The sequence below is a fragment of the Baudoinia panamericana genome (genome assembly GCF_000338955.1).
Source record: "Baudoinia panamericana UAMH 10762 unplaced genomic scaffold BAUCOscaffold_6, whole genome shotgun sequence".
In the NCBI taxonomy this organism is placed as follows: domain Eukaryota; kingdom Fungi; phylum Ascomycota; class Dothideomycetes; order Mycosphaerellales; family Teratosphaeriaceae; genus Baudoinia; species Baudoinia panamericana.
This window is the reverse complement of record NW_006911262.1, coordinates 1,363,836-1,388,764: the sequence shown is the minus strand read 5'-3', so window position 1 is coordinate 1,388,764 and position 24,929 is coordinate 1,363,836. Positions and strand designations below refer to the sequence as shown.

Sequence of the window (24,929 nt, the reverse complement as noted above, 5' to 3'; positions counted from 1 at the left end):
GAGAACGTACTCCTACATGACCCCACGTGTGCATTTGACGACGTGAGACTGACAAAGCTTACAGTCCGGACGGCGACTCCACGTTCGCGGACTTCACCATGAAGTGCGGCAGCAAGGAGTACAAAATACATCGCTTCACAGTCGCTTGCCGTTCTCGCTACTTGTGGCGATGCTCGGAAGGCGAGTACACGGTAAGCGAACGCTTGCTCTATGAAGTATGAAGCCGGGACGTTACCCTGATATGAAGGGTACGGTTACCGGCCTGCTGATCCGTGCACCAGGAATAAAGGACGCGAGTCCTTGAGCTGAAAGAAGAAGATGGCCAGATCGTCGAGCTTATGTCCCGCCATTTCTACATGATCGACTACGATGACAGCCCCGGGGAAGGCAGCCACTTGACCAATGCGATGGAGATCAATCCCGCCGTCTACGCCATAGCAGATAAGTATGAGGTTGAGGGGTCTCAAAGCCGTCGCTGTAGACAAAGTTGGCACAGCGAGTCCCACCATTTCCACGAAGAACGTGAATCCGTTTGGTGCGATCCGCTTGGCGTACGAAACCACTCCATCCTCCGACTGCGGTCGCCGCGACCTGTGCGTGGATCTCTGGGTCATGGGGACGTCGACCACCATGTCCGTTTGTCGGAGAGGCGCGGGTCAAGGAGCTTCTCCAGGGTGTGCCGGAGTTTGCCACTGATTGTGCAGTCAGGATGGGCAAGCTCCTATCCGAGGGTAAGTTCCTGGGCAACCATTGTTCCCATCATCAGACCGATCACAGTCCCGCTTCTTTGTGGAGTCGACACCGGGCAATGGCTTGCAAGCTATACGCGGGTGGGGAGCATAGCGTTCGTGTTGCGTGGACGCCAACATGCTTCTGGAAGAAGTGGGTTAGCAGGGACTCTGAGTGGCAGCAGTGACCAGGGAGCTTTCAGTCTTGCACTGCACGGCAGCGAAGAAGGGTGGGTACGCACCTCTGATCCCAACGCGAATGACATGGGGCGGCTGGCCGCCGCAGTATTGAAAGTGCGACGAGGAATCAGAAGCTGCACCAGGGTAGGCAACCCTGGCCACTGCAGCTTGTGGACTCCCTAGCGGTGTACTCTGGGTCTCCAATGGGAACGTTGAGAGAGTGTTTACAGGTTGGCTTTAACAGCAGAACTGCCACCTACTGCTTCAGCAGCCTCTTCAAAGTCGGGCACATCGTCTGCACTTTGAGCAGCCCTTCCCCATCGTACCACGCCTTCGCTATCAATCGCAAAGAAACCCGAAGTCTGCCACCGAGAGCCACTCTCCGTTGGTCGGTTCCAGATCCCCTCCTGTGACCCCATCCGCCACACTTCGTAGAAACTTGACGGACTGAGCACATGAGCAAAGCTCGACGCTCCAAGCCCGTATGCAGAGTACAGCTCCAGCTTGTCATCAACGATCACTCTGAGGTTGCCGGGCTCACTGCCAGTCTGCGGTAAAGCTTTCAGCCATGTGTTTGTCGCTTCGTTGGAGCTGTGCGAGATGGCTACAAAGTCGAGGTCGCGATGTTGTTTAGCACAGTCTCGGAGTCTCAGATATGTCTTTTCCGCGAATGGGCAGCCGTAGTGTCGTAGGAAGGCGATTATTGTAGGTTTGCCAGTGTCGAGCGGTAGTAGTGCGGTCGTTGGCGCCTGACTGCCAACTTCTGGCACGTGGGATGCGGTCGTCGTTCCCTTTGGCGCAAACCAGGACGACAACTCTTGTGCGGAACTCATTGCTTCGGCATGAACGTTCAACCTGAGAGACTGGACGCGGAGTCTGACGAGGTACTCGTGTTGGGAAGTGACACAGTAACGAACGCCTTTCGGGATAGACTTCACACCAGCGACTGTCGACCTAAGCTCTCAACATATGCAGCCGCAGGGCATGGGGCAACACATCTTATCGGCTGCTCAAACTCACTGACTATTGGTAGATGACGGAGCGGAAGCTCAATGAAGGCTTCGTCAACGTCGTATATTGATAGAAAGGAGACATGAGCAATGCCGAGTCCCCGCGGCAGTGAGAAGTGGAAAGAACGGGCCTTCGTCTACGCAGTATTTTAGAAGCATGCACACCTCTCACCTGGCAGCGTGGTTTGTATGCCAACGCGCATGAAGGCGCATCATTTCACTGTCCTCTGCCGATAGCCTGCGCCTCGTCGTGTGCTTCTCTTTCCGACTTTCTCGCTTTGCTTCGTCAACAATAGGCTCGTATCCAAGTATACCCACTGCCCAATTCATGTCACAAGCGCTGCAGAAGATGCTATAGTCGTTTCGCATGACGCCTACGACCAATTGAACAGGCCGTGAGCAGCGGAAGCAGGGGAAGTTACACCGCTCACAAAGCCTGGTCGTGCAACGGTCTGTTGAGATCTGCCCCTCATCGTCGACCTCAACCCGCACAGGAGCGTTGCATATCTCGCAGATCCCTGTCAGTGACGCTCGAATGGCCATACATCGCTGTCGGCACCGCACGTCGAGCAATGGCGCAAGCCGTGGGATTTGGGCTTTTTCCGGGCAGTATGGACAGCACCCTGCCAGCCCAGCCTCGAATAGCTGCTTGCAGTCGTAATCTGCGACATCGACTGGTAGCAGAGGTAGCGCGCGAAGCGAACCCGGTATGCGCTGCTCCGATCGATGGGAGTCAGGCACTCCAATCTCCAGATCGACAAACCGCGGCAAGAAACCGCAATCAAGGTTGCATGCTCCAATTGATGCATCAAGGCGTAAACGTTGCTTCTGCTCGACATGGAATGCTTGCTGCGTTGACTTTGCGCTCGATTCCAGTTCGATGAATGCGTCATGTCTGCTCTGCAGTCGCTCTACAGCAGCTCGGGCACTTTGCACGCCGTTCTCGGCTGCGCGAATCTCGCCGTCCGCCTGTGAGCTTGGCACGACATCGGTTGTCAGGCCAGCTAAGAAGTCTTGCTCCCGGTGGGAAAGCTTATCAAGTGCACGTTGGTACGCCTGTTGCGCTGCAGTCCACTCCTGAGCTGAAGGCTTCAGATAAGGCCCGCTGTATGCCGGACCTTGTACGGCCTGCCTAATTGGCAAAGCGCCCATGGATTGAAGCTCGATTTGACCGGTGCGGAGAAGCTCGTGCGCGGCGCTGAAAGGCGGCTCAGCCTTCTTTCCAACTGGCGCTGAAATCAACTTGAAGGTTCGTGAAGGAAGGACCGTACCATCTTCGTCGATATTGTCAATGCTGAGGAGGTTTATGCGTCCACATTCTTCGCCTATGAGTAAGTCTGTAAGGTCCGGGCTAAAGGCGCCTGACATGATTGCAGTCCGAAAGGATGCCACATCCCCCACATGAGCGTTGCTGGTAGCCATGTATGGGTTCCATGACTTGACAACTCCGTCGGACGATGCTGAGAACAAGCGTGAGCTTGTAGCGCCCCACGATAGGAAGCGGACACCGGTGTCGATATGCTCACGATCTCGGTCATGGTCCAGCACGTTGAGTGACTCGTCATGGCATAGAGTGTGCAATGGCTTCTGGTTGCGGCTCGCAAAGCGCTGGTCCCATATGTAGACCCTGCCGTCTGTCGCTCCAACAGCGATGAGATTGTCATCGTAAGGGCAGAAGACAACGTCGTTAATGTCGAAGGCCGGACAGTCCCACTCAAGGACTTGCCGTATAGCTTGTCCAGGAGCATAGCACTGAATAACGCTCCGTCTTGACTTGCGGGATTTGCCCAAGCTGGGAATGCCAGCCACACAGAAAGCGATACTCGCAGAGCTTGCAATTGGGTTCCAAGCAACGTCGAAGACGTTGCGCGTGACATTGCCCAGGTCAATGCGCTGGCCCGTCTCGACACTCCAAAGGACAGTCTCTCCAGTGGCGTTGCGCTCTTCTTCTTGGCTATCGCTAGCAAAGCCAGCAAGTAAAAGGCTCTGATGTCGCTGAGAGACACCCCATTTGATAGCAGACGGGAAGGTCGGCAGGCCTGGCTGCGTATCTGCACGAGGAACGGACAGCGTAAGCCCAAGTTCAGTTCTACCATTCTTGCTCTTGTAGATGCCGACGCTGCCATCAGCGCTGCTGTGGCAAGCAGTGGCGACAAGCCCTTGTGCACTGACCTGAAGCAAGTCAACGGCCGCCGCATGTTCGAATGTATTGCGGCATTCCGCCTTCCCATGGTCGTCGCCGACGTATACGCGCATATATCTGTCTTCACCTGCAGTGTACAGTAGCGTTCCGTCGGGAGAGAAGCCGAGCGCCGCCACAGTCTTGAACAAGCGATCGTCTTGCGACTCACGCATCGAGTGTAGCGCGTTGACATTGTTCTCGTCAGAGATGGTTGGACGAGACACGTGGTGTTCTGGCAACTCATACAGTGACCCTCGCTTGCAGTCGCCTTGTAGAAGATTGCAGTTTGAGTTATACTGCATACTGCGATAATCACTAATGGCTATTGAGCCTGCGGCGAAACGAATGCCATCGTTGGCCCAGTCAAGGCAGCATACGTCGCCAGACATTGGTAGAAAATGCTTTCGAAGCGTGTATCCAGAGAGCGCATGTTCCCGAAGCTCGTTGGGAACGCCCTTCCGCACCGACATCCATCCCCTTCTTCCTACACCACCAAGTTCGCGTCTGCGTAGGATGCTAGACACGGGACTTTGGAAAGCACGTCCCTGGTTAGGAAACAGTCCATCATTGTGCCGCTCCTGCGGAGCATCCGACTCGCTTTCAGCCGACTTAGCTTCGTCCAAGAGGCTCTGACTGATCTGGCTCCATGAGACGAAGCCATCCAGCACAGAAGGACCATTGCTGCGTTTCCCACGCCTACGGGTTGGTCGGCTGACATCTTGTCTTCGTGCGGCTGCAGGTTTCAATCTCACAATAAGCGAGGCACCTGGCGGCTTGGCAGGGGTAGTGTCCAGGACTGCAAGCATGGTGTGACGGCCTTTCACTTTGGTACTATAGTGAACTTGCAGAGACTCTCTCGTTCGATTCGGAAAGTGCGATGTGATCTGGTCCCAGCTGAGATTCTCAACTTCCTTCAGTCTCGCAAGGAGAGTGGACTCATTGCTGGTATATCGCACTCTAGGTCCGAGTATTGTGGTCGAAACTCGTTTGGTTGGGAACGCAGGTGTGTTCACAAGGCAGGTCGGAGGTGCAGGAGCATTACTTTCTAATCTCCCGGCTTGGGTCGGTATTCCACACGGTGTCCGTGGAGTAAAGGACGATCCTGATGGAGACCTTTGGGACAACTCAGATTTCAAGCTGGCAATGTTCTCTCCTCCCAATCCCGTGGCATGAGATCCTCTGGCTCCATCTCCGGCCTCAGCATCAGGCATTCCCGTTCGTCGGCGCTTAGATGGAGGCGCCTGCCCTGCTAGATCCAGTTGCGTTGGCGTGTTTGCATCCAGCATAGATAGCATAGACGCTCGAAGACCGATGCGCTGTAGTACGTGAGATTGTGAAACATCCCGCGCCTGCGGCAAAGGCATTGTGACCGGCAGAGGAAGTCCATGGCTTGGGACGTCGTAATCGACCAGACTGTCATATAAAGGCTTTGACCGTGGTTTGTCGAGGTTATGCTTGGTGACACCGTTTGAAGTGTCGCTCCGTCCTTGTTGTGCGGCTCCGTCGGTCCGAAAGCTTTGGTAATTATCAATGCGCTTCGACCTGGCCGCCTCCGCTGGTGCAGGCGACACATATGGCGCTTGGGACGCTTTGTCCTTTGTAGCCCTGGGGTGGTTGATATTTGCTCGCGCTGCACTAGGAAGCTGTTGAGGTACAATCTCCCGCCAGTCTCTCCAGGTTTCTCTGGCTGGCATGTATTGTTCGGGTTGCCCACCAGGATGAGAGACACTCGCTCTTGATACATGGCCAGCCGATGGACGGCGCTCAGCACGTCCGTACAAGAGTTTGGGGCCACCACCTGCGGATGCTTTGGCACCACTCGCACCGTGGCAACGGCGTGGACCAGGCTGCCCTTCCTTGCGCTGTAGGCTTGCACGCTTCTCTAGCGAAGAACAATCATCGGAGTCTGACAGAAGGTCTATCACTTCTGGCATCATGTGAGTCGATCCACGCCCACCAGCAACAGTGATGTATCGAGACTGGCATGGTTCTAAGCCAAGATCTGAGGAGAGAGGTAGCGTTCAGAACTCTCGCTCAGGAGTATCAGGTGAAGCTCACTTGCGACATTATGCGAGGAAAGCGCGCTCTCTGCGCGGTTCACTGACGCGGAAGGCGCTCCACGCTGTCGTGCCTGCCGTATTGGGCAGAGCGCAAGTGGTGAAACGGCACGCGAATGGACGCGCAAAGCGCGAGATGGCTAGTGCGCGTGGATTGTGCCGGCGGAACCCGGCGCTAGTGATTGTACGAAACAGCTCAGGCAAGTGAGCCACACACACACTTCGCAATACCACTACGCACAATTGCTATGTTTCCTGAATGCTTTCAGGTGACTCCTCGACATAATTCCATGGAAGTGCAACGCGATGGATGTGTGATGGTAAACATGCTGATTCCACGACTCTACTCCGACTCTATCCACCATTTGCATCGTGAACGAGCATTAACATCAGTCATCGGTATTGCGGGAAGAACAGTACCCGCAGATGCTTGCTTTTGCCCTTCCGCGCGCTCTACGGCTCCTCTCACCGTTACCAATTCCACTCTGACTCTCGTCGTCCTCAACCGCTTACAACTTGTCATAGTAGTTCTCGTAGCCCGGCACTTCCGGCTTGATACCCTTCCGCTTCCGCATGTCCTCCACAATCTTGCCCGGCATTGTAGTCTTGTCCAGCGGGCTGCCACCGGGCAGAATCTGCCAGTGGTCGAACACCATCTGAGGGAAGGCCTGGCCAGACGTAGCAGAGCGTAGGTCGGCGTTGAAACCGAACGACTCGTTGACGGGCAGGTAGGCCTTGACGTTGAACAGGGGAGTACCTGGTCGCTGCGCTTCCTCGAACACATGGCCACGTCTGCGGGTCAGGACGCCGTAGATACCGCCCATGGCTTGCTCGGGGACTTGGATTTCAACCAAGAAGACGGGCTCCATGAGACCTGGGTCGGCAAGAAGGGTGGCGGCGTAGAGCACGCGACGCGCGGTTGGGATGATCTGCCCACCACCACGGTGAATGGCATCAGCGTGGAGCGTAACATCCATAATGTTGAAGCGGACACTGCGCATGGGTTCTTCGGCCACTGGTCCTTCCTTGGTTGCCCACTGGAAACCGGAGACGACGGAATCCTTGATTTCGTTGAGGTACTGCACGGCCTTAGTCTGGTCAACAAGCAAGTTGGCACCGTTCGTGTCTGGGCCGAAACACCAGATCTTGCGCGCATCGGTGATATCCCAGCCATGGTCATCAGCGAGGATACGTGCACGAGCCTTGAAGTCGTCGCGCGGATTGATCTTGCCGGATTCGATGTCCTTGGCGACCTCCTCAGCAAGTGGCGTGGCGGTGACGTAGAGGCGGTTGTGCTTGTTGGGCGACTTTGACAGCGCGGTCATCCTGGAATCGCCGCTAACCGTCTCACGGTACTGCACGACAGGGTCGGAGATGCGGAGTGGGACACCAGCGTGGTCTTCCTCGAGATCCTTCAGGCAGATTTCGAGATGCAGCTCACCGGCACCGGCAACAACGTGCTCTCCAGAGTCGGTAATCATGACCAGCACGCAAGGATCGGATTTGGACAGACGCTTGAGACCTTCCACGAGCTTAGGCAAGTCGTTGGCGTTCTTGACTTCGACAGAGCGCTGCACGACAGGCGAGACGGAGAACTTCATGACCTTCAGGTTGTGTGCCGTCTCCGAGGTGGTGAGGGTACCAGACTTGAGCAGGAACTGGTCAATGCCGACGAGGCCGAGAATGTTGCCAGCTGGGACATCCTCGATGGGCTCAGTGACTCTGCCCATCATGAGTACGGTACGCTGGATGCTCTTCATGAACATGTCTTCCTTCTTGCCGGGTGTGTAGTTCGGGCCTTGAATGCGAACCTTCATACCAGACTTGGCAGTACCAGAGAAGACACGGCCAAAGGCGTAGAAACGACCCTTGTCCGAAGTCGGTACCATCTTCGACACGTAGCACATGAGCGGTCCCTTGGGGTCGCAGTCGCGAATACCGATGGCAGACTCGTCGTCAGGCGGGCCCTCGTAGAGAGTCTCCATGCGGTACTTCTGGGCAACCGCAGGGGAGGGTAGGTGGAGAATCATCATCTCCATCAGCGCATCAGCGGCCGGAAGGAACTTGCGCATAACCACTTTGAGGAGCTGCTTGCCCTCGAGATCCTTCTCGTCACCAGCGAGCTTGATCTCAAGCTTCTCAATAAGCTTGGCGGTCTCCTCCTTCTTGAAGTTCATGATGCAGTCGAAGATTCTGAAAATCGGATCCAAACAGAACTGGTTGAAGGCACGCTCAACGCCCTCTTCCGGAGTCTTCACCCACTTCTTCGTTTTGGCGTTGAAGAAGTTGTCACCCTACGAATCTGTCAGCAAGCACAGACGGATACTCTCATAGCTCAGCATTGCATACCCATAACCTCTGCATCATCTTGTTCTTGTCCACGCCGAATTTCTTAGCATATCTCGAAGCAAATTGTCTGACAGTGAAAGCCCAGCCATGTAGACCAGAGCCGAATGCGATTGTGCCTCTGTCCGGGTACACCTGGACGTCACCAAGAACCTTGTCAAAGTAGGTGGCGATCACCACGTTGACAGACTCGATGACACGGGAGAAGTTCTGGTACAGATCTTCCTTCGACACCTGCAGTTCGAGCAGAGCACGGTCAACCTTGTTGATGATGACAACAGGCTTGATACGCTCACCGAGCGCCTGGCGCAGCACGGTCTCAGTCTGCACACACACACCTTCGACGGTGTCCACGACGACAAGTGCACCGTCAGTAACACGGAGAGCGGCCGTGACCTCAGACGAGAAGTCGACGTGGCCCGGGGAGTCGATGAGGTTGACTAAGAAGTCGTTCTTCTCGGTCTTGATTGGAATGTCTTTAAGATCCTCGTCATCAACGAGACTGCCGTAGAGGGAGATGGCAGTCGATTTGATCGTCACACCACGCTCCTGCTCGTCGGGTCGGGTGTCGGTATATCGCTGAGCGCCAGCGTTCTTGGCGGAGATGATACCAGCGCGCTGGACAAGCGAGTCGGTGAGGGTAGATTTGCCATGGTCGACATGGGCAATGACGGACATGTTCCGGATATTGACCGGGTTGTCCATGAGACCACGGATCTCTTCGACGGTGAAGCTGTGCGACGCTTATTGTCAGCCATATTGCACCTCTTAATCATGCCGCTGCGAACCCAGCCACAGCCATCGCATGCATGCTTGCAAGCCGATGGTCTGATATAGACTTACTTCACCATCTTGACGGTATTGAACGCTTCGTACTATGGAAGTGGATTGGGTCGATCGCTGTTGGGACGCTGTTCGGTGCCCCACCTCGAGTGCTCAAGTGGCACTGGTGATTGAACGTAATGAGTGCCTGCCTGTAAGATATTAGTGATGATAAGGGACGAATTGGATATCAAGGGGTTTTCATACCTCCCAAGAGGATTGTGTGTGGGTGTAGCGCTGCTAGCGAAGATGGCGGCAAAGGTGTGAAGGTGGAGGCATTTGTCAAAATTCGGTTGCCCGCACTAGTCCGCTTGTGGTGAGTCGGTGTTAAGCGGAGCATTAAATGCAGTCGAGCCTCCAATAGCCAACCATACAAAATGTGAGTCGAAAGCCTCGATGTAGACAAGCTCGCGGTTATGCTCTCGCGGAGACCGCATCCTACCTATATGTCTGACTCATACAATGAACGTTCAGACGGGCTACACAGTCCACCCAAGCGCCACGCTCGAACGCTGCATCTCAATAATATGCCAATTGAGTTTTAAGCTAGGATGTGCCCAATATCTTCCCATAAGCGTCCTCAACCTCCTTGACCACCTCCAACAGACTCACAATAACGATCTGGTGAGTCACGTTAGGTAGTCGGTCCCTATGCAAGCCGATCCACTCCAATGGAGGCGTCGCCTCGCCCATGTCCCGCAACTGCGGTGTCTCAATCACAGGAGGCTCAAGTGCCTGGTATTCGTACCGTGATTGCGGCAGGTTCACCTCAGCCATGATCTTTTCTTCCTTCTTCTCGCCTTCCCTCTGCCCCTCGGCGGCTGAGATCTTGACGGCGGACTGCGGTAGTGAACGACCCAACCTAGAGGCCAGCGCGCGCGTGTGGGTTGTCCACATGCCTTGAATGAAGTTGACACGAGACAAATTCCAGCCCACGTCAATCTTGCCGGCGAAGAGGCTCTTGAAGATGTAATCAACGCTGTTAGTGTCGGGCGTTTGCCAAGTCTGCATGGACGCTACCACTTTCGGTACACGTAGGATTGTGCCGCCTTTTGCATTAGTTGCGCTGCCCACTACGTCGTCTACCGAGACTTCGAGCGGCCGAGCCGTCGCCGTCAGTCGCCTCACGGACGGCAACCCAACCTGAAGTTGACCGAGAGTGATGCCAAGTGCGCTATGTATCCTCCCACGGTCCGGATTCGCGGCGAAACGGGCTTGAATATTGTTCGCTTCCAGCTTGACCAGCTGTGTGTCAAAGAAGGTACTTGGGTACACTCCAAAGCTCAACTCCCCGAGTGTGACAACCACATCGGTATGTAGCGAGATTGCCAAGCCCTTGTCCTGCAATACGGCCGGCACGTTAGGCTTGTCGTGAACTTCAGGTCCGAAACGAGTGGGTATTACCACGCTTTCTCGTCTTACGTGCTTCTCAATATCTCTGAGTGATTGCATATAAGCCACTTGCTTCTCTTGTATGAGCCGGTCGAAGGCCTGGTAAAGGCCTACGGCTTGCGCAGAGCTTGTCGACGTACAAAAGACATACGCTTTCGAGCAGTCTAATACGGCCACAAGTCGGTCACGGTCGCCATGTTCGGGATGGCCTTCCCGCACGTTATACATCAGGAAATCGAAGCCTTCAATATCGCCGAAAGCAAATGCCTGGTACTCGAAAGCCGCTTTTGCGCGTAGCTTGCCGAACCCCAGCGAGGCCTGTATGAGTGGCGTCTTACCTTGTGACTTCGTGTCGTGCGGCCACTGGATCGATGTGCGAACACCAATGCGGGTCAACCTGATGAGCCCACTTACGCGTCCGGTACTGGTCATGGCAAGCTCTTCCAAACCCACGCACAGATTCTGCTCCCAGTTTGATGACTTCTGTTGGGAAGCCCAGAGGTTCTTGACCACGAAGGACGTCTTGCCTATGCTTTGGCCAAGATCCAAGTCCACGTTCAGCTCAGTGATAGTGATAGTGGCGTTCCACGGAAAAGCAGCGGCGGCAGCGGCGAGCTGGTACCGGTGGACTGCAAAGTCTTCAGGCCGAGTGCTGGGTGCTGAGGCTGGAGCAGAGTGCGCATCACGAATTTCTGGAGGCAGCCACACCTCGCGGAACAGCAGCAAGTCCTGGAGCTGTTTCCCGTTGACTGACAGTTTTGTGGGGTTGACTTTCAAGATCGCGGAGATTCCGTTGACGCCGCTGAGGTGCTTACTATTCATAGCTGAAAGTACCACAGAGTCAATGATGAAGCTAAAGGTCGGCTCGCGGGAGTACACATGCTTGACCTGTGCCGAGAAATTAGAGAGCACCGCCGACATGGCGAAGAAGTGGCCATATTCTTCTGTCTCGATGGTGTTCATGGTAAAGTAGAAGTCATCAAGCACGGCCTTGGCGTCGACTCGAGCAATCGGTTGACAGCTCAGGCCGAACTCCTGTCGGCAAATGCGGAGTCCTAGATCAACTTTCATCTTGCCGAAGAGAGCGGCAGGGTCTGCAGTAATGATGGATTCCTCCTCAAAAAACCTCGGATTGGCCTTTGACTCGGCATCCTCGGCCGGTTTCGATGGAGCGGATTTGTCCTCTTCCTGGCTTTGCTGAATGACTTCTTTCACACTTTTGGACACCTCTACCATGAGTGGCACAAAATTCGGAAGCAGCATGTTGTTCGACGCATCGATTCGGAGCTCTCCATTTAATCTTGGCTGGTGATCGCCTGTGTTGTACTCCACCTTTAGTGCAATCCCAGGTGTCTGTAGCGTAGTACTCATCAGCTCGCCTTCAGAAGCAAATTGGCCGTATCTGCCATGCTGAGGCGAGTGAGGCGAGTGCTCTTGGGACAAGGCTGCAGCAGCGCTGAGCGACTTGTTGGCCGATCCGACTCCCTGCATGTAAACTTGTGCTCCTGCAAAGTCAGCCTCGACAAGCAGTGAGGCCAGCCGCTTGGTATCGAACATCTTCTGACGCGGAGCGCCACTGGCAGTCGGCGTGCTTTGCCAAGCTGCAGCTCCCACTCGCGCCTTCTCAACTGCGTACTCGACCGAGCGCTGCACAGCATTCACTGGCACAATGAAGCGAGTCTGCAGTCTGAGATCCAAAGGCTTACCAGTTGCCTTGAACGCCAGACTGCGATTCTTTCCCTGCGTCCAGTATCCGACACTGAACCCCACCTCGGGCAGCAGAGCAGAGTTCAGCGCTCGTTGGCCCTTACTCTCATTCTTTTTCGCGAGCTGCAGAAGTAAGTTGTTGATAGATAGGCGGGCTTCGTGGCCACCGTGTGTGGTAAACTCAATGCTCGACAATGTAAGTACAGCATCTTTCGCTTTGCCGCGCGGCACGATCATAAAACGTTGGTCGACGAGCCAGCTGATTTGGATGTTAGTCAGCGAGACGGTGGTCTGTACAGAAAGTAGGTCTGCAGCAGAGAAGGTGGCTTCTTCATCCTCCGGCACAGGATGGCTCTTCAGGCTCTGGACGATGGTATGGCGCCGGGAGTCGCGCAGTTTCTTCAGATACTCGATCTCATGCGAAACATCAAGGTCGCGCAATCTGTCCTGCATGTGGTTCACCACGTCGACGACCGTAGGTGCCGTGTCTGGGTATGCGTTCACCTCAAGGCCGTCACTGCGGACATCAAGCTGGCGTGTAACGCTGCCATCTTTCGAATAGATATTGAAGTGCAGCTTTATTCCCAGAGCAATCTTGCCGCATGGGTAGTGCTTGGCGCGATCGTCCACCCACAGCCTAGCGCCAATGTCTTGGACAAGTGCTCGAATCTCAGGAAGTAGAGGGTTGGCGTCGGAGATGGTGCTCCTATTACTCGCAACAGCATGCAGCGGTCCGATACCGAACTCCACTTCTGCCGTCGAGCGGCCTCGTACTCTTGGTGTGCTTGCAGCGATTCGTACGCCGAGAAGCGCAAACCGTATGCTGTACAATGTCTTCTTGCGTGGATTCAAGGCGACTGCTTCTGGCTCGGGGTGGGCAACGTCCAATTGCGCAACATGATCCTGGATTGTCTTGACATTTGCCTGAACCGCAGAAAGGACATGGCGCACTTCCGGCTTATTAACCACAGACAATATCCCTTGTAGCGCAGCAGCATCAATTTCTAGCTTCTCTACAGTCATGGCAACGTTGATTGAAGCGCTGTCCGAACTCGAGGCGTGATCGACGTGACCATTGATTGGCGGCTGCTCAAACAAGCCTTGATCGTGGCGTTCGCCCTTGCTGCGATTCACGAATGCATGGCTGAGCCTGCCGACGTCAAAGTCGACATCTACTGACTCGTCGGCTCGTAGACTTGGGTGCAGCCGTAGGCTAGCTGCTGTGCCTTCTAAGTGGTAACTCAGCGCTTGCAGAAGTGATACTTCGACTTCAAGCTTGCCGGCTAAGAGTGCCACATTGAGATTCGGAGCTGGTGTCTCCACCGATCCGGTTTTAGAGCTCGCCTGCGGTAGCCTTGACTCTGTCGGCGCTGGCATTGCGCGCTTGACGAGCTCCAGTGCTTGTGACACTTCGTCTATGATTACAGCATCGACAAGATGCAAAATGCCCGGAAGCTGCTCGGTGACTGCTATCTCAAGCTCATTGTAGGCTACAGCCACCACGATTGATGCTGCAACGTCGGCACCGGCGGCTGGCTGGAGGTGATCAACATATACACTTGGCGATGTTAGTAATGATCGCCAGATACAGCTGGTCAGCCCGTGGAGCTCGGTGACAGCACGGTCGACATTGATCAGCGCACAAACGGCTTGCGTATATTTCTCGCTAAGGGCTGTCGTCCCAATCAATGACATCTTCAGACCTTCAGCACGCGACAAATGGCGCAGATTGATACTCTTCAGGATAATGTTGCCGTCATCAGTGGACAGAACGATGTGAAAGTCGTGTCGACCGAGCTCTTCTCGTGGTCTGGGCTCAGCAGCTTTGCTTGGCGACCCGGGTTTAGTGATGGCGTCGGCCAAGGTCTTGAAGTCTTCAAGCATGGGCACAACGCCGTCTACGAGATGGTAGATGCTCCAATCAAGAGTGAACCCAATCGAGCTCGTATGGATCTGCAGCAGGGACTTGGTACGCTCGTTCTCTTCGACCAGCATCAAACCAGTCGGCATCGTAGGCGGCATCATGTCCATGCCAAGCGACATATCCTCAATCATGACCATGTTGGACTCAGACCCACTTTTTACGCTGACGCTTATTGCGTCTGACCGGACTGTCATTGTCAGTGGCAGCTCCGGACGCTCCTCCAACGGCACTGCTTCCGCTTGGCTGTAAAGCATGCGGAATACCAGGGCTTGTTCGATGTTGATGACATCCCAGTTTCGCCACTGCGCCCAGCTCTGGAGGACCTGAGCGGAGGCGTCTCCAGGGCACGCAAGGTTATCAGTCTTGTATTTCGCTTCCAGATCCTGCCTCACTCTATCTGGAAGGTTCTGAAGGATGTGACGAAAGCGTGCAAGAACCTTCCAAGAGTCCTGGTTCCTGAAATGGTCCTGAAAGGCTCGAAGGATGAACGTCATTCGTGACATGAAGGGTGGGTCGTTAATGCTCTCACTATGCTGGGTGAGAGTGTACATAAGTAACAGCAATTTGTGCCGAGCATGCTCTGAAGGCTGCTGGAAGCGCGAGGCCGTATCTCTCACACGACTCAATATCCGGAGTGCAAGGCGTCCTAAATATTGCGCTTCTGTGCCCATGATGCTAACGTCCGCATCCCTTACGGAAGCATGAACGGACCTGACGTCAGACAAGACCACCCAGGCAAGAAGATCATCCAGCCGCACGCTCATGGCTTCTCGCGAAACTGATGGCAATTTAGCACTCTCAGTTATCTCGATGCTTTCGACGACTGAGTGAAGAGCAAGCGACTGCTTTACGCCATTGGATGAAAGCTTGTTGCGTACCCGTACCATTTGTCGGAGGTTTGTAATGCTGATATTGGCCTGATCACTCTCACCGTTCTCGCTCTCTGACGGATTCGACACTCTGAGCTGTGCTGATGGCAGTGTTGCATGGATCTCTAGGACGGTGCTCTGACCATGTCGAGCCTTTTGCCGACCAGAGATGGTACCCATTACATCGAGCTGAAAAGCGTCCATGACGTCCTCCGTACTGCCGGCGATGATGTTGTCCATAATCTCGGCAGCCACTTCAAGGACATTGGGCTCAACATAGGCACGGATGCCGGGTTCAATTGATATTAGCACGCTTGTATGGTCTGCATCTTGGTCGGGCTCAGGGTCCTCTATGACTTCAGCGAGTGAGGACGTCTCCGAAGTGTTGCCAGAGGCGTTTAGAGCGGGCGGAAAGGCCGGGACTGCCGATTCGTCGGGCCCTATAGAGTCGAGCGGAAAGCAAGGCTCTGCGAACGGACTGGAGAAGGCCATTGTGGGTGGCGGTAGGCCAATATTTGTACCGCCATCGTCGTCAGCCATGTCCGCCTTCCCAGGAGAACACGAAGATGCTCGGCCTCGAACATTGCCACCAGTCCTAACCGAAGTAAATATTGGCTGCTTTGATAGTCGTAGCTCTTCGCGACCGCCAGAGCGACGAATGCTGCTAGCAATGGAGATGGAGGATCGCTTCGACCGCGAACTTCCCTTGCCGGTAACGCTCGACACACTCTTGACAGATGACGGTCGCCTCATCGGCGTACCTCTACGATCCAGAGGAGGGGGCAGCGGCGGGTACGGCGCGTATGGCGGTTCTACGTTTGGCTCATCGGCGTAGCCCGCGGGTAGCTCGTGGTCGCCGTACTGAAGGAATGGTGCACGGTGGGTTCTGAGATCGCCTTGCCTCACATGAGCCTGTTGCGTCTGCCTCTGCTGCTTGAAGTGCCGCTTGCGTATGACGACATCCAAGACAGCGCCAGTCTGCAAGAATGCGTATGTATGGGCGCGCTGTTTTTGGTGCTCGCGAAGACGCTGTCTTGACGCACCACGTACGTCCACGCAAGCCAACGTAATACGTGGTACCAGCACGTTGATACGCTGAGAGAATCGATCATTCGCCCAGTCGCTTGTGTCCACAGCAACAGGCAAGGCGGAAATGATGATTGCCTCACCTCCAATATGCACCCACAGACGCACATGACCTGTGCGTACCTGCACGAACGTAATGTCGTTGAAGATGTTGGGCGAAAATACCGGAAGTGCGTTTTCACCATCTGTGAAGGCGAATGGGAACGTCTTAAATAGCTGTACAAGATCGTGGACGAAGACATTCGAGCACTCTCCGGTAATGTTGCCGACATTGATGTCCCATTGACTGACATACGCAGGCTCGTTGGGTGGAAGTCCAAATGCGCGATGTCCGTGTAGATCCATATGACCTACGAACAATTGTGTGCTGCTTGTGGGCTCATTCGAGGAGTGGCTTTGGCTGTCTTCAAGTCCTCCTGAGCTCGTAAGGATGCTGATTGGCGAAAGATTGAGGGTCATGTCGAGGTAATAACTGACGATACGCAGGTCAAGGTTGGCATGCGGCACGTCAGCCCGCACAAATCGATCAGCGGCATACAGGTTGGTCGGAAAGAGAACAGTCGAGTCGTGCACAACGATGCAAAGTATGACGTCCATCTCATTTATCTCCTGAGGGTGCGGCAGAGATGCAGTCTTTGCGTTCGCCTCTTCCAAATCGTCCGCGGCATGCTGAAATTCTTCTAACGTCTTGAAATGGATGTAGTCGCCGAAGAAGTTCTCTTTGACATTGATGAGCAGACGGATCAGCTGCCCATGAGCCCTTAGATTCAGACCCCAAGAATTGATGTCGAAGCGCAGAATGTTGATCAAGCCTGGCTTTTCCTCCGAACACTGGTCAAACGATCCGAACAGCGTTAGCTTAGGCAGATCCGCAACTCGCTTCTCTTTGATCAGAGTGTGAAGGGTGCTGCGGGGCGGGTTTAGCATGCGCATACCCATGTCCAGACTTAGAACCTCAAAGCTGATCTCGTTCCTCTTTGGCCGGAAGTACTCAAGTGGGATGTGGATGGCGCCTCGCAAGCTCCGGCCCTCCAGGGTGACGTAGTCGTTCAGGTCAAAGTCGGCAGGGTCGTTGATTATGTTTGCATCGTTAACGTTGAGGTACATGCACCAATCCTTGAACTCCATGTTAATGTCGTAGTAGAACGGCACGAAGGTATAGAATTCTGGCGGGGGTCCGGAGGACCAGTCGTTGACCATATCAATGATTAGAAACATATGATCGCGCAGAATGAACAGCTCGAGATCATGCACCTTTATGTTAAAGGGCCACCTCCGTAAAGCATTCCAGCACAGAGGGTAAGACAGGTCCGCATCGAGCGTCACTGCATTCGAACGCCATAGCAGGCCATGGTTGACACTTGAAGTCATTTCGACACCCTTCACATCAAGATCCAAGGAGTTGCGGAAGCCTCTAGAGCGCGGATACATGTCCTGGAAGTAATTGACAACACTGTCAGGCTTAACGGTGATATCGAGCCAGCCGTACGGCCGAGCGTCAACGCCAGTGATGCCTTGCTTGCGTTTGCGCCCACGCTTGCGTCTCCGACTGTGCTTCCCGTGTGATTTGCCGTCATCCTTACCTTGTGCTTGACCTACGTTGGTGCTGTCTCCGCGCCCTTGCCATTGGTCATCCTTGCTTGGTTCACGCGTAGGGACGCGCAGAGTCACATCTTCTTCGACCACCACATGGATCTTGAACACGGTATTGAGTCGTGTGTCACCCGGCTTGAGAGGCGCATGCGGTTCCGCGTCCACGTACTGGGCAGGAAAGAACATATGTTGCAGATTGACGCGCTGACGGTCGGCCCATGGGCCGTACACAACGAAACCACCATGAACGCCAAACTCAAGACCATAGTCTGGGGGTCGAGATCCATTGATATCGTCGTCACTACCAACCCCAAGCAAGGTGTCGCCGTCTGTTAGTCTAGTTGGAACTTTGCCGGGTATGTCCCAATAGAAGCGGAAGCTCAGCCTTGGGCAGTCGATCAGTGTCGAAGACTTGGCATATTCTACCTCGCGCCACTGACCGTGCTCGTCAGCGTCCATATCTTTGAGGTACCGGGCGAGACCGTGCCATTGGCTTGCTCCGGGAAGCTTATCCTGGAGCAGTGTAGCGGACGGCTGAACGTCAGACTTCATCGAGGCGGTGCGTACGGAGCCAGCAGCACTGCGTCGCCGCCGAAACCTGCTTGCGAACTGACTCCACTTTGGAGTTATTCCATCAGCAAGCCGAAGACTCCAATTCCGCTTGACTGTAACTCGACCTTCTTTCTCACGCAGAATACGTTGTGCGGCTTCGCGTTGCAGCTGCTTGAAGTCCCTGTTCGGCTTCATCTGCGCTGTAACGTTCTCGATTTCGAAGTCGAATAAAAGCTTGAACAGATCTAGGGGAGACGCAGCCTGCCCTGCATCTATGGTACCTGTAGCTTTATCCAGCTTTGCAGTAATGACACTCGTGGTGAACTCGTTGCCCACTGCAGCAGCTGCACGCCTACATTCGATTCTAACGGGTAGCATTCGCAACAAAGAGGGCACCTCCGATCGCTGCCCGCTCGCGGCAATCGTGCTGGGATCAGTATCTTGCGTGGTAACTCGACCAGTAGTCGCACCAAATGCAGCTGCCGACTTCTCGTTGTCTCCACTAGCAGAAGATGGCGAGCTTGTATGACCGAGTGGTTGTCCATCGTCTGGTCTGGGAGACGGAACCGGCGCATCTTTCGCCTTTCCCAACGTAGCATCGATAATGGAGTCGTACAGAGGACTGTGATTGTAGACAAAAGCTTCTACACCGGCAACCTTAATCGAGATCCGGCACGGCTGCTGCTTCTTCGCCTTGCCACCAGCTTCCTCGGCCTTCCCTATGCTGCAACTTCGACCCGACTTCTTCTCGTCCTCTGATGTACTCTCGCCGTTCTTCTCGCCGTCTCCGCCGTGCTTTCCGTCGCCTTGTGGACCGTCATTTTCGAAGACCTGAGCTTCTTGTACGGCACCAAGCCAGTATCGCCATGTGATATGCCCATCATGCGCAAATGCTGTGATATTATGCGCGTGGTATCTGATGCTTTTGAAGAACACCCTCCCACCCAGCAGACTGATCTGTAGCGCAGTGATGTCGATGTAGGCCCGATATCTGTGCCAGGTGTACGCACGTATCGCATATGAGACTACGGTGGCGAACAGCCGGTTGAAGTAGAACAGGAAGAAGAGTGCTAGAATGCCGCAGACGAGAAGTTCAATAAGGAAGACCCAGTTGAAGCCCTCGCTAGGTCCAAGAGGTGATGCCGTCAACGGCATGTCTCAAGCCTTGACAACTACCGCTTCGTCGCCGTCTCATTGCGGTTGTAGAAGTCCGCCAACTCACTTTCAGCCGCCGAACATGATCTACAAAATGATACTTTTGCAGGAGACATAGTCAATGGAAGAAGTCGCAACTGATCCTGAAGTCGACTTCCTTCCAATGCGGAAGTCTTGGCAACGAAAGTCGCGAAGTCAAACACGCGTCTACTTTAGTTTCAGCACACCATTACACTGCAACTCTCTAACACCACAGAGTCTATATATCAATCCATTCAGTCATGATACTGGATGATGGCGACTCCGACCTGTTTCGCATGTGGGTGGTGAGGAAGCTCGAAGCCATCTCAGACGCCGACAGCGAAGTCCTTGCCGATTATGTTCTGGCGCTCGTGAAGACGGATGACCTGCCAGCGGTGGCGAAAGTGAATTGCACACAAAACCTCCGTGACTTCTTAGGAATTAATGCCGAAGGCTTCGTGGAAGATGCTTTCCAAGCTATTGCTACCAAATCGTATGATCCAAGCAGGCCACCACCTCCAGTTAGCGCAACCGCGCCGGTCTACAAGCCGCTCCGGCGCGCGAGCTATGATGCCCCAAGCCTACCTAATGAGGCTCGAAAGCGTTCTCACCGTGACCGGGATGCTGACGATCTCGAGGAGCTCCGTTTCACAGCCTATCAAGACCAAGGCCGACCGGGGAAGCAGCTAAGACGTGGTGGTACCAGAACAGAGGGTAGAGGCTATCGGCCCTACGAAGCACCTCGCAATGGGCCTGAAGGCGCTCCTGCATGGCGAGCACTTCCACAGATGTACGGACTTCCTCCTTTGCCGTCACCGCCACCGGGTATGCCCGCACTCGATGCCAACAATCTAGCTCTGCTGTTCGTTATGCAACAGGCTATGGGTATGCTTCCAGCTAACGCTGGTACCGACCTATCACTTGTTACAAACGGGGGTGGTCAAGATAGACCTAGCCGGCGCTGCAGGGACTACGATCAGAAGGGCTTCTGTACCCAAGGTGCTGCTTGCCCGTACGAGCACGGGGAGAGTGCTTACATTGTTCAGCAGCAGGCCGACGAGTATGATCCTACTAATGCGTTAACGGGTGACATGCTACCCAAACGCATTGGCAATTCTGCGCTCATGCCCACCGCCCGCGGTAGAGGGGCCCACCGCCCCCGCGGGCGTGGATACGGTGCTCCTTTCGAGAGTGGCAACGGTCGTGCTGACTTCTCCATGACTGGCGCAAACCCTGGCAAATCACTTACTTCGATTGTAGTTGAGCAAATACCGGAAGACAACTGCAACGAAAGCAGTGTCCACGAGTTCTTCAGCGCATTCGGCACCATCGCAGGGATAACAATGCAGCCGTTCAAACGGCGCGCGATCGTAAAATACGAGGATTACGATGCGGCAAAGGCTGCATATAGTAGTCCGAAGAGTGTATTCGATAACCGCTTCGTCAAAGTCTACTGGTGCAAGCCAGATAAGCTTCCTCAGCTGCCACAAGAAGGCGAACCCAATGTCCAGTTTGATGGTGCAGTCGCAAAACATGAGGACACAAACTTCGATCATGCAGCCTTCCTTCGGCAGCAGGAAGAAGCCCAGCGCAGATATGACGAGGCTAAGCAGAAACGCGATGATGTCCAGCGACACAGGGCTGAGCTAGATGAGAAGCTCAGAGCGATTAACCAGGAGCGCCAGAAGTTCGTTGCGATGCTAGCGAAGAAGACTGGCACGCTTACAGGCACTAGTGATGAGAGCAGAGAAGGTGAGGAGAACCGTTTGCTAAAGGCGAAGCTCGCCGAGGTTCTAGCTGAAGCGGAGGCTCTTGGCATTGATCCGGAGGGTGATGGCCCTTCGTCGAACGACTACGCTATCGCCACTTCTTACCGTGGTCGAAGTGGCTACAGAGGCTACTATAGCACGCGGGGGCGTGGTGGGCACTACCAGTCCGCTCACCGCGGCGCTTACGGCAGTAATGGCTACCGTGGCGGTTACGGAGGTACTGCGCGAGTCACGCGGTCACTGGACAACCGACCGAAGACAATATCCGTGGCTTTCACAGACGGCTCGCGGTACGCCGAGCGTGAAGAAGCGCTTAGGCAGTACCTTATGTTCAATGGGCTGGAAAGTGCCACGCTGACTGCTCATCCGGGAAGAGAAGACGCAGCGCTCATTGCGTTCCAACAGCGCTTCGAGGCCGAGAACTTTATGTCTGCAGCTCTGTTTGAGGGACCGTCGGCTGCATCAGGCTTGCCGAATGTTCTTGGTAAGGTCGAGCTTGCCTGGTGGAAGCCCGAAAGCGCGTCAGGCTTTGATGCCATCACAAGCAAAGTCCAGGCTGCAGTGGCAAACGAGAACCAGGATCCGGTCTCTGCTGCTACACTGCGAGCGGTCGAGTCTCACCTGGTGAAGGAGGACCGGGATATGGATACGTATGATGAAGGGGATGATATTTAAAAGCACCGTTCCCACCATACGAACGAGGGTCAAGTGTTCTAAAGAAGCCATCGACGCCTGACTGCGCGCAGCGTGGTGCAGGGGCGACACGTTCGCCCAGAGCTTGCTTCTGACGAGGGGCGATGACTGGTCTTTGACGTGATGCGCTACGCTGTGGCTCGTGTCTGACCATCGTCCGTTTGTTTGCTAACATGCAGGTTGCACAAGTGGCCGTTACTGCAGCTTCCCGCTGCGAGTAGGTCGGGTATGTTCCAGCCGAACCCATATGGCTGACCAGCTGATGCGGTGAAGGCAACCTTTGTAGTTTGACGTGTGCAACGATTTTTGGGCTGCGGGTGGCCCAGCGTTCCCACAGTAGGCAGCTGACCGTGCAATTTCGTGGCTCATTATCACTTTGACCTCTCTTGTCCCTTCTCTATCTCCCCTCACTCTTATCTTTCTGGGTCCTATTTTCGCGCATCTCATATTTGGCAAGGCAAATCATTATGAGACGCCCCTTTCGAGAGTAAACGCCACCATGATATCTCCAGAACAGGGACAAATGCAACCTTCGCCGCCCTATGGACCACCCATCCTACACCCGTGTGGCGGTCGAGCGAACAATGGCCCCTGGCCACCACAACACTGGGGACCCGGGTGTGGGCCGCTCCCACCGTCGTGGTATCCAGGCCACCCAGCCTCTACATCCATAGCATTCAACCACGACTTGCTACAGCGCTGTTTACCGGTGCTTGCACACCTCCTGGCATTCTCATCTATGGACGTCTCCGCCACGATCGCACAGCTTGCATGGCAGAGCGATCAGATCTGTGACCGCGGCGCTCGGAGCGATCTTTCGTTTCACGATCTTCACAACGTCTATCACAAGCTGTACGGTTTCATCTCCCAGTGTGCTCCCAACGAGCCGCCAAGATCGGTGGGTGACTTCCTACGCAGAATGTTATTCGACAACTACAGGAAGCCAATGGCTGGATCACACTTGTCGCTCTCCAGGCAGAACATGTCGCTTCTGCGTCTGTGCACTGCTTTCTCCGCCATATCACATCAAACGCACAGTGCCCTAGTCGGCAGCGTTCTAGAGCGATTTTGGCTGCACCACGGCGCTGGCATTGTGGCCGAGTGCAGCGTGATAGAGGCCTGGCCCTGGGCTGATGCTATATGTCGGGCGCGCATGTCTCGAGCGAACAAAGACGCCTGTTTGCAACTCTTCAACGAGCAGCATCCGCATCTTAGCTCGATCGTAGAGACCACAGGCTTCTGGAGAGATCTTGAATTAGGGGGAGCGCTCAGACGGGCTGCGAATGGGGCCAGTACGAGGTATCGTCCAAGGTCATTGAGCTTAGGCAGCCAAGGAACTACCCAACGATCACGGTCATTGAGTAGGCCGGCGGACCACGACCACAGGTTGAGGAAGCTCCATGACTCTGCAGCACAGATAATGTGGGAAATCAGCGATTTGAGATGAGGAAGGCAACGATCAATGCGGGCGGATCTGGTATGGCTTCCATATGATGATACCAGCTTTATGTCATAACTAGCTTGTTTTCCCCCCTCGAATGATCCGAAGTTCATACAATCATTGGCAATGGAGTTCCAACCAGAAGCATGACCTGCTGTTAGAGCTACAATCAAGTGTAAGCGGGCGGTGCCTCACTGGCCTGCCACCCATATTCTTGCGAGCCACCATACGCTCCACCGTACCCGCCACCTACCAACCTCTCGAAGGCCTCCGCGCGGATCCTTTGCAATTCGCTCCTCGCCTCCTCCAAAGTCTGGCTAGCCTGCTTCGCCTGCGCGTCAGCATCTCTCAGTCTCTCTACTTGCTCCGCAAGCTGCGCCTTAAAGTCCTCCGCGGCTTGCTGCATTTGCGCCTCACTCTGGTGTATACGTTCATGCTGTGCCATGTCCGAGAAGATGTTATCAAACATAACATCGCTCAGGAAGTGCCCTTGATCGATGTTGACGGCACGCAGGGGCTTAATGGCCGGCTGAGCTCGCATGGCTGAACCGATATGGTGCATCGCTTGCGTGAGATTGTTCTGCGCGCGAGACAGTGCATCGCGCTCCATCATGTCGGCGAATGTTCCACCACCCCACATGTCCCAGGTCGAGGCTCCCCGGGCGTCGGACATGTCTCGCAGCGCCATCGTCAGTGAGCTTTTCGCGGACTGTAGGTCGTCCATGGCCCGCTTCTCCGTACGCAGACGAGTTTGGCATTGCTGAGCCCACTGCTGTGTGTCCTTGACAGTGTTCTCCATCTGGTCTTCACCAGGCACTTCTGGCGTAGGGCCTGTGAAGATTGAGTTGTACAGTTGATCCAGTTCGCGCTGCGCTTGATCATGCCGGGTACTGTCGCCATCAAGGTGCTGCTTGTCTTTCTGAGCATTTTCCAGGGCTCGAGAAAGCTCCTCACGGCGCTCCTTGGCTTCTCGTTCTTTCTGCCATGCTTCGAGGAACTCGCGTTCCTCTTTCTAAAGGTTGTATTAGCTATCTATAATCGTCTACGGCGAGATAACGAGGTTTACCTCCGACTTGCTTGCGAACTTTGCTTTGCTTTTCTGGCCGCCCATCTTGTACGCAAACCGCTTGACGGTGCTGTCGCGATACTTGACATGGTCCTTACGCTCATCCTCGGTCACTTCATGCAACTTCTTCAGCTCCTTATCAAGTTCAGAGACTTGTTTCTGCAAATCGCTTATGAAGGCAACGTTCTGCTTCAGTGCAGGGCCGGCATAGTCTGTTTGTGCTAAGATGGACAATAATTCATGATTACGCTGCGATGACTGCGCCAGCGCCTGGGAGAGCTGTGACATATTGAGAACGCGATGGAAAAGCTGCGATGAGATATGATAGGAGTCTGT

At 54.6% G+C, this 24,929-nt stretch overlaps 8 protein-coding genes across 8 annotated transcripts; 3 read left to right on the top strand and 5 right to left on the bottom strand.

The window, feature by feature from the left end:
* The first annotated feature begins 234 nt into the window (after positions 1-234).
* On the top strand, positions 235-1,111 carry BAUCODRAFT_490538 (uncharacterized protein). The gene has a single exon (XM_007678506.1). The coding sequence runs from the start codon at positions 339-341 to the stop codon at positions 1,089-1,091; it is 753 nt and encodes a 250-aa protein (XP_007676696.1). The 5' UTR covers positions 235-338; the 3' UTR covers positions 1,092-1,111.
* Positions 1,077-2,090, bottom strand: BAUCODRAFT_490543 (uncharacterized protein). Its single transcript, XM_007678505.1, has one exon. The coding sequence runs from the start codon at positions 1,739-1,741 to the stop codon at positions 1,133-1,135; it is 609 nt and encodes a 202-aa protein (XP_007676695.1). The 5' UTR covers positions 1,742-2,090; the 3' UTR covers positions 1,077-1,132.
* BAUCODRAFT_24513 (uncharacterized protein) lies at positions 2,087-6,034 on the bottom strand (the record flags this gene model as incomplete). The annotated part of the gene is made up of 1 exon (XM_007677821.1): positions 2,087-6,034. The coding sequence occupies one exon, from the start codon at positions 6,032-6,034 to the stop codon at positions 2,087-2,089; it is 3,948 nt and encodes a 1,315-aa protein (XP_007676011.1).
* A 632-nt stretch (positions 6,035-6,666) lies between these two features.
* On the bottom strand, positions 6,667-9,354 carry BAUCODRAFT_576644 (uncharacterized protein; the record flags this gene model as incomplete). The annotated part of the gene is made up of 3 exons (XM_007678504.1): positions 6,667-8,451; positions 8,507-9,236; positions 9,347-9,354. 3 exons carry the CDS (start codon positions 9,352-9,354, stop codon positions 6,667-6,669), a joined length of 2,523 nt encoding a protein of 840 aa, XP_007676694.1.
* A 517-nt stretch (positions 9,355-9,871) lies between these two features.
* On the bottom strand, positions 9,872-19,603 carry BAUCODRAFT_70561 (uncharacterized protein; the record flags this gene model as incomplete). The annotated part of the gene is made up of 3 exons (XM_007678130.1): positions 9,872-15,145; positions 15,200-15,565; positions 16,124-19,603. The coding sequence occupies 3 exons, from the start codon at positions 19,601-19,603 to the stop codon at positions 9,872-9,874; spliced, it is 9,120 nt and encodes a 3,039-aa protein (XP_007676320.1).
* Positions 19,604-19,813: 210 nt separating this feature from the next.
* Positions 19,814-22,542, top strand: BAUCODRAFT_34203 (uncharacterized protein). The gene has a single exon (XM_007677994.1). The coding sequence runs from the start codon at positions 19,885-19,887 to the stop codon at positions 22,066-22,068; it is 2,184 nt and encodes a 727-aa protein (XP_007676184.1). The 5' UTR covers positions 19,814-19,884; the 3' UTR covers positions 22,069-22,542.
* On the top strand, positions 22,534-23,556 carry BAUCODRAFT_131315 (uncharacterized protein). Its single transcript, XM_007678503.1, has one exon. It carries the CDS (start codon positions 22,586-22,588, stop codon positions 23,531-23,533), a length of 948 nt encoding a protein of 315 aa, XP_007676693.1. The 5' UTR covers positions 22,534-22,585; the 3' UTR covers positions 23,534-23,556.
* On the bottom strand, positions 23,553-24,929 carry BAUCODRAFT_90072 (uncharacterized protein). Its single transcript, XM_007678155.1, has 2 exons — positions 24,594-24,929; positions 23,553-24,539 (listed from the first exon to the last, which is right to left on the bottom strand). Exons 1-2 carry the CDS (start codon positions 24,879-24,881, stop codon positions 23,697-23,699), a joined length of 1,131 nt encoding a protein of 376 aa, XP_007676345.1. The 5' UTR covers positions 24,882-24,929; the 3' UTR covers positions 23,553-23,696.

Coding starts and splice junctions, on each gene's coding strand:
- BAUCODRAFT_490538 (XM_007678506.1), top strand. CDS start 339: ATGTCCCGCCATTTCTACATGATCGACTACGATGACAGCCCCGGGGAA.
- BAUCODRAFT_490543 (XM_007678505.1), bottom strand. CDS start 1,741: ATGAGTTCCGCACAAGAGTTGTCGTCCTGGTTTGCGCCAAAGGGAACG.
- BAUCODRAFT_34203 (XM_007677994.1), top strand. CDS start 19,885: ATGATACTGGATGATGGCGACTCCGACCTGTTTCGCATGTGGGTGGTG.
- BAUCODRAFT_131315 (XM_007678503.1), top strand. CDS start 22,586: ATGATATCTCCAGAACAGGGACAAATGCAACCTTCGCCGCCCTATGGA.
- BAUCODRAFT_90072 (XM_007678155.1), bottom strand. CDS start 24,881: ATGTCACAGCTCTCCCAGGCGCTGGCGCAGTCATCGCAGCGTAATCAT. Junction 24,540..24,593: donor AGTTCGCAAGCAAGTCGGAG/GTAAACCTCGTT, acceptor TACAACCTTTAG/AAAGAGGAACGCGAGTTCCT.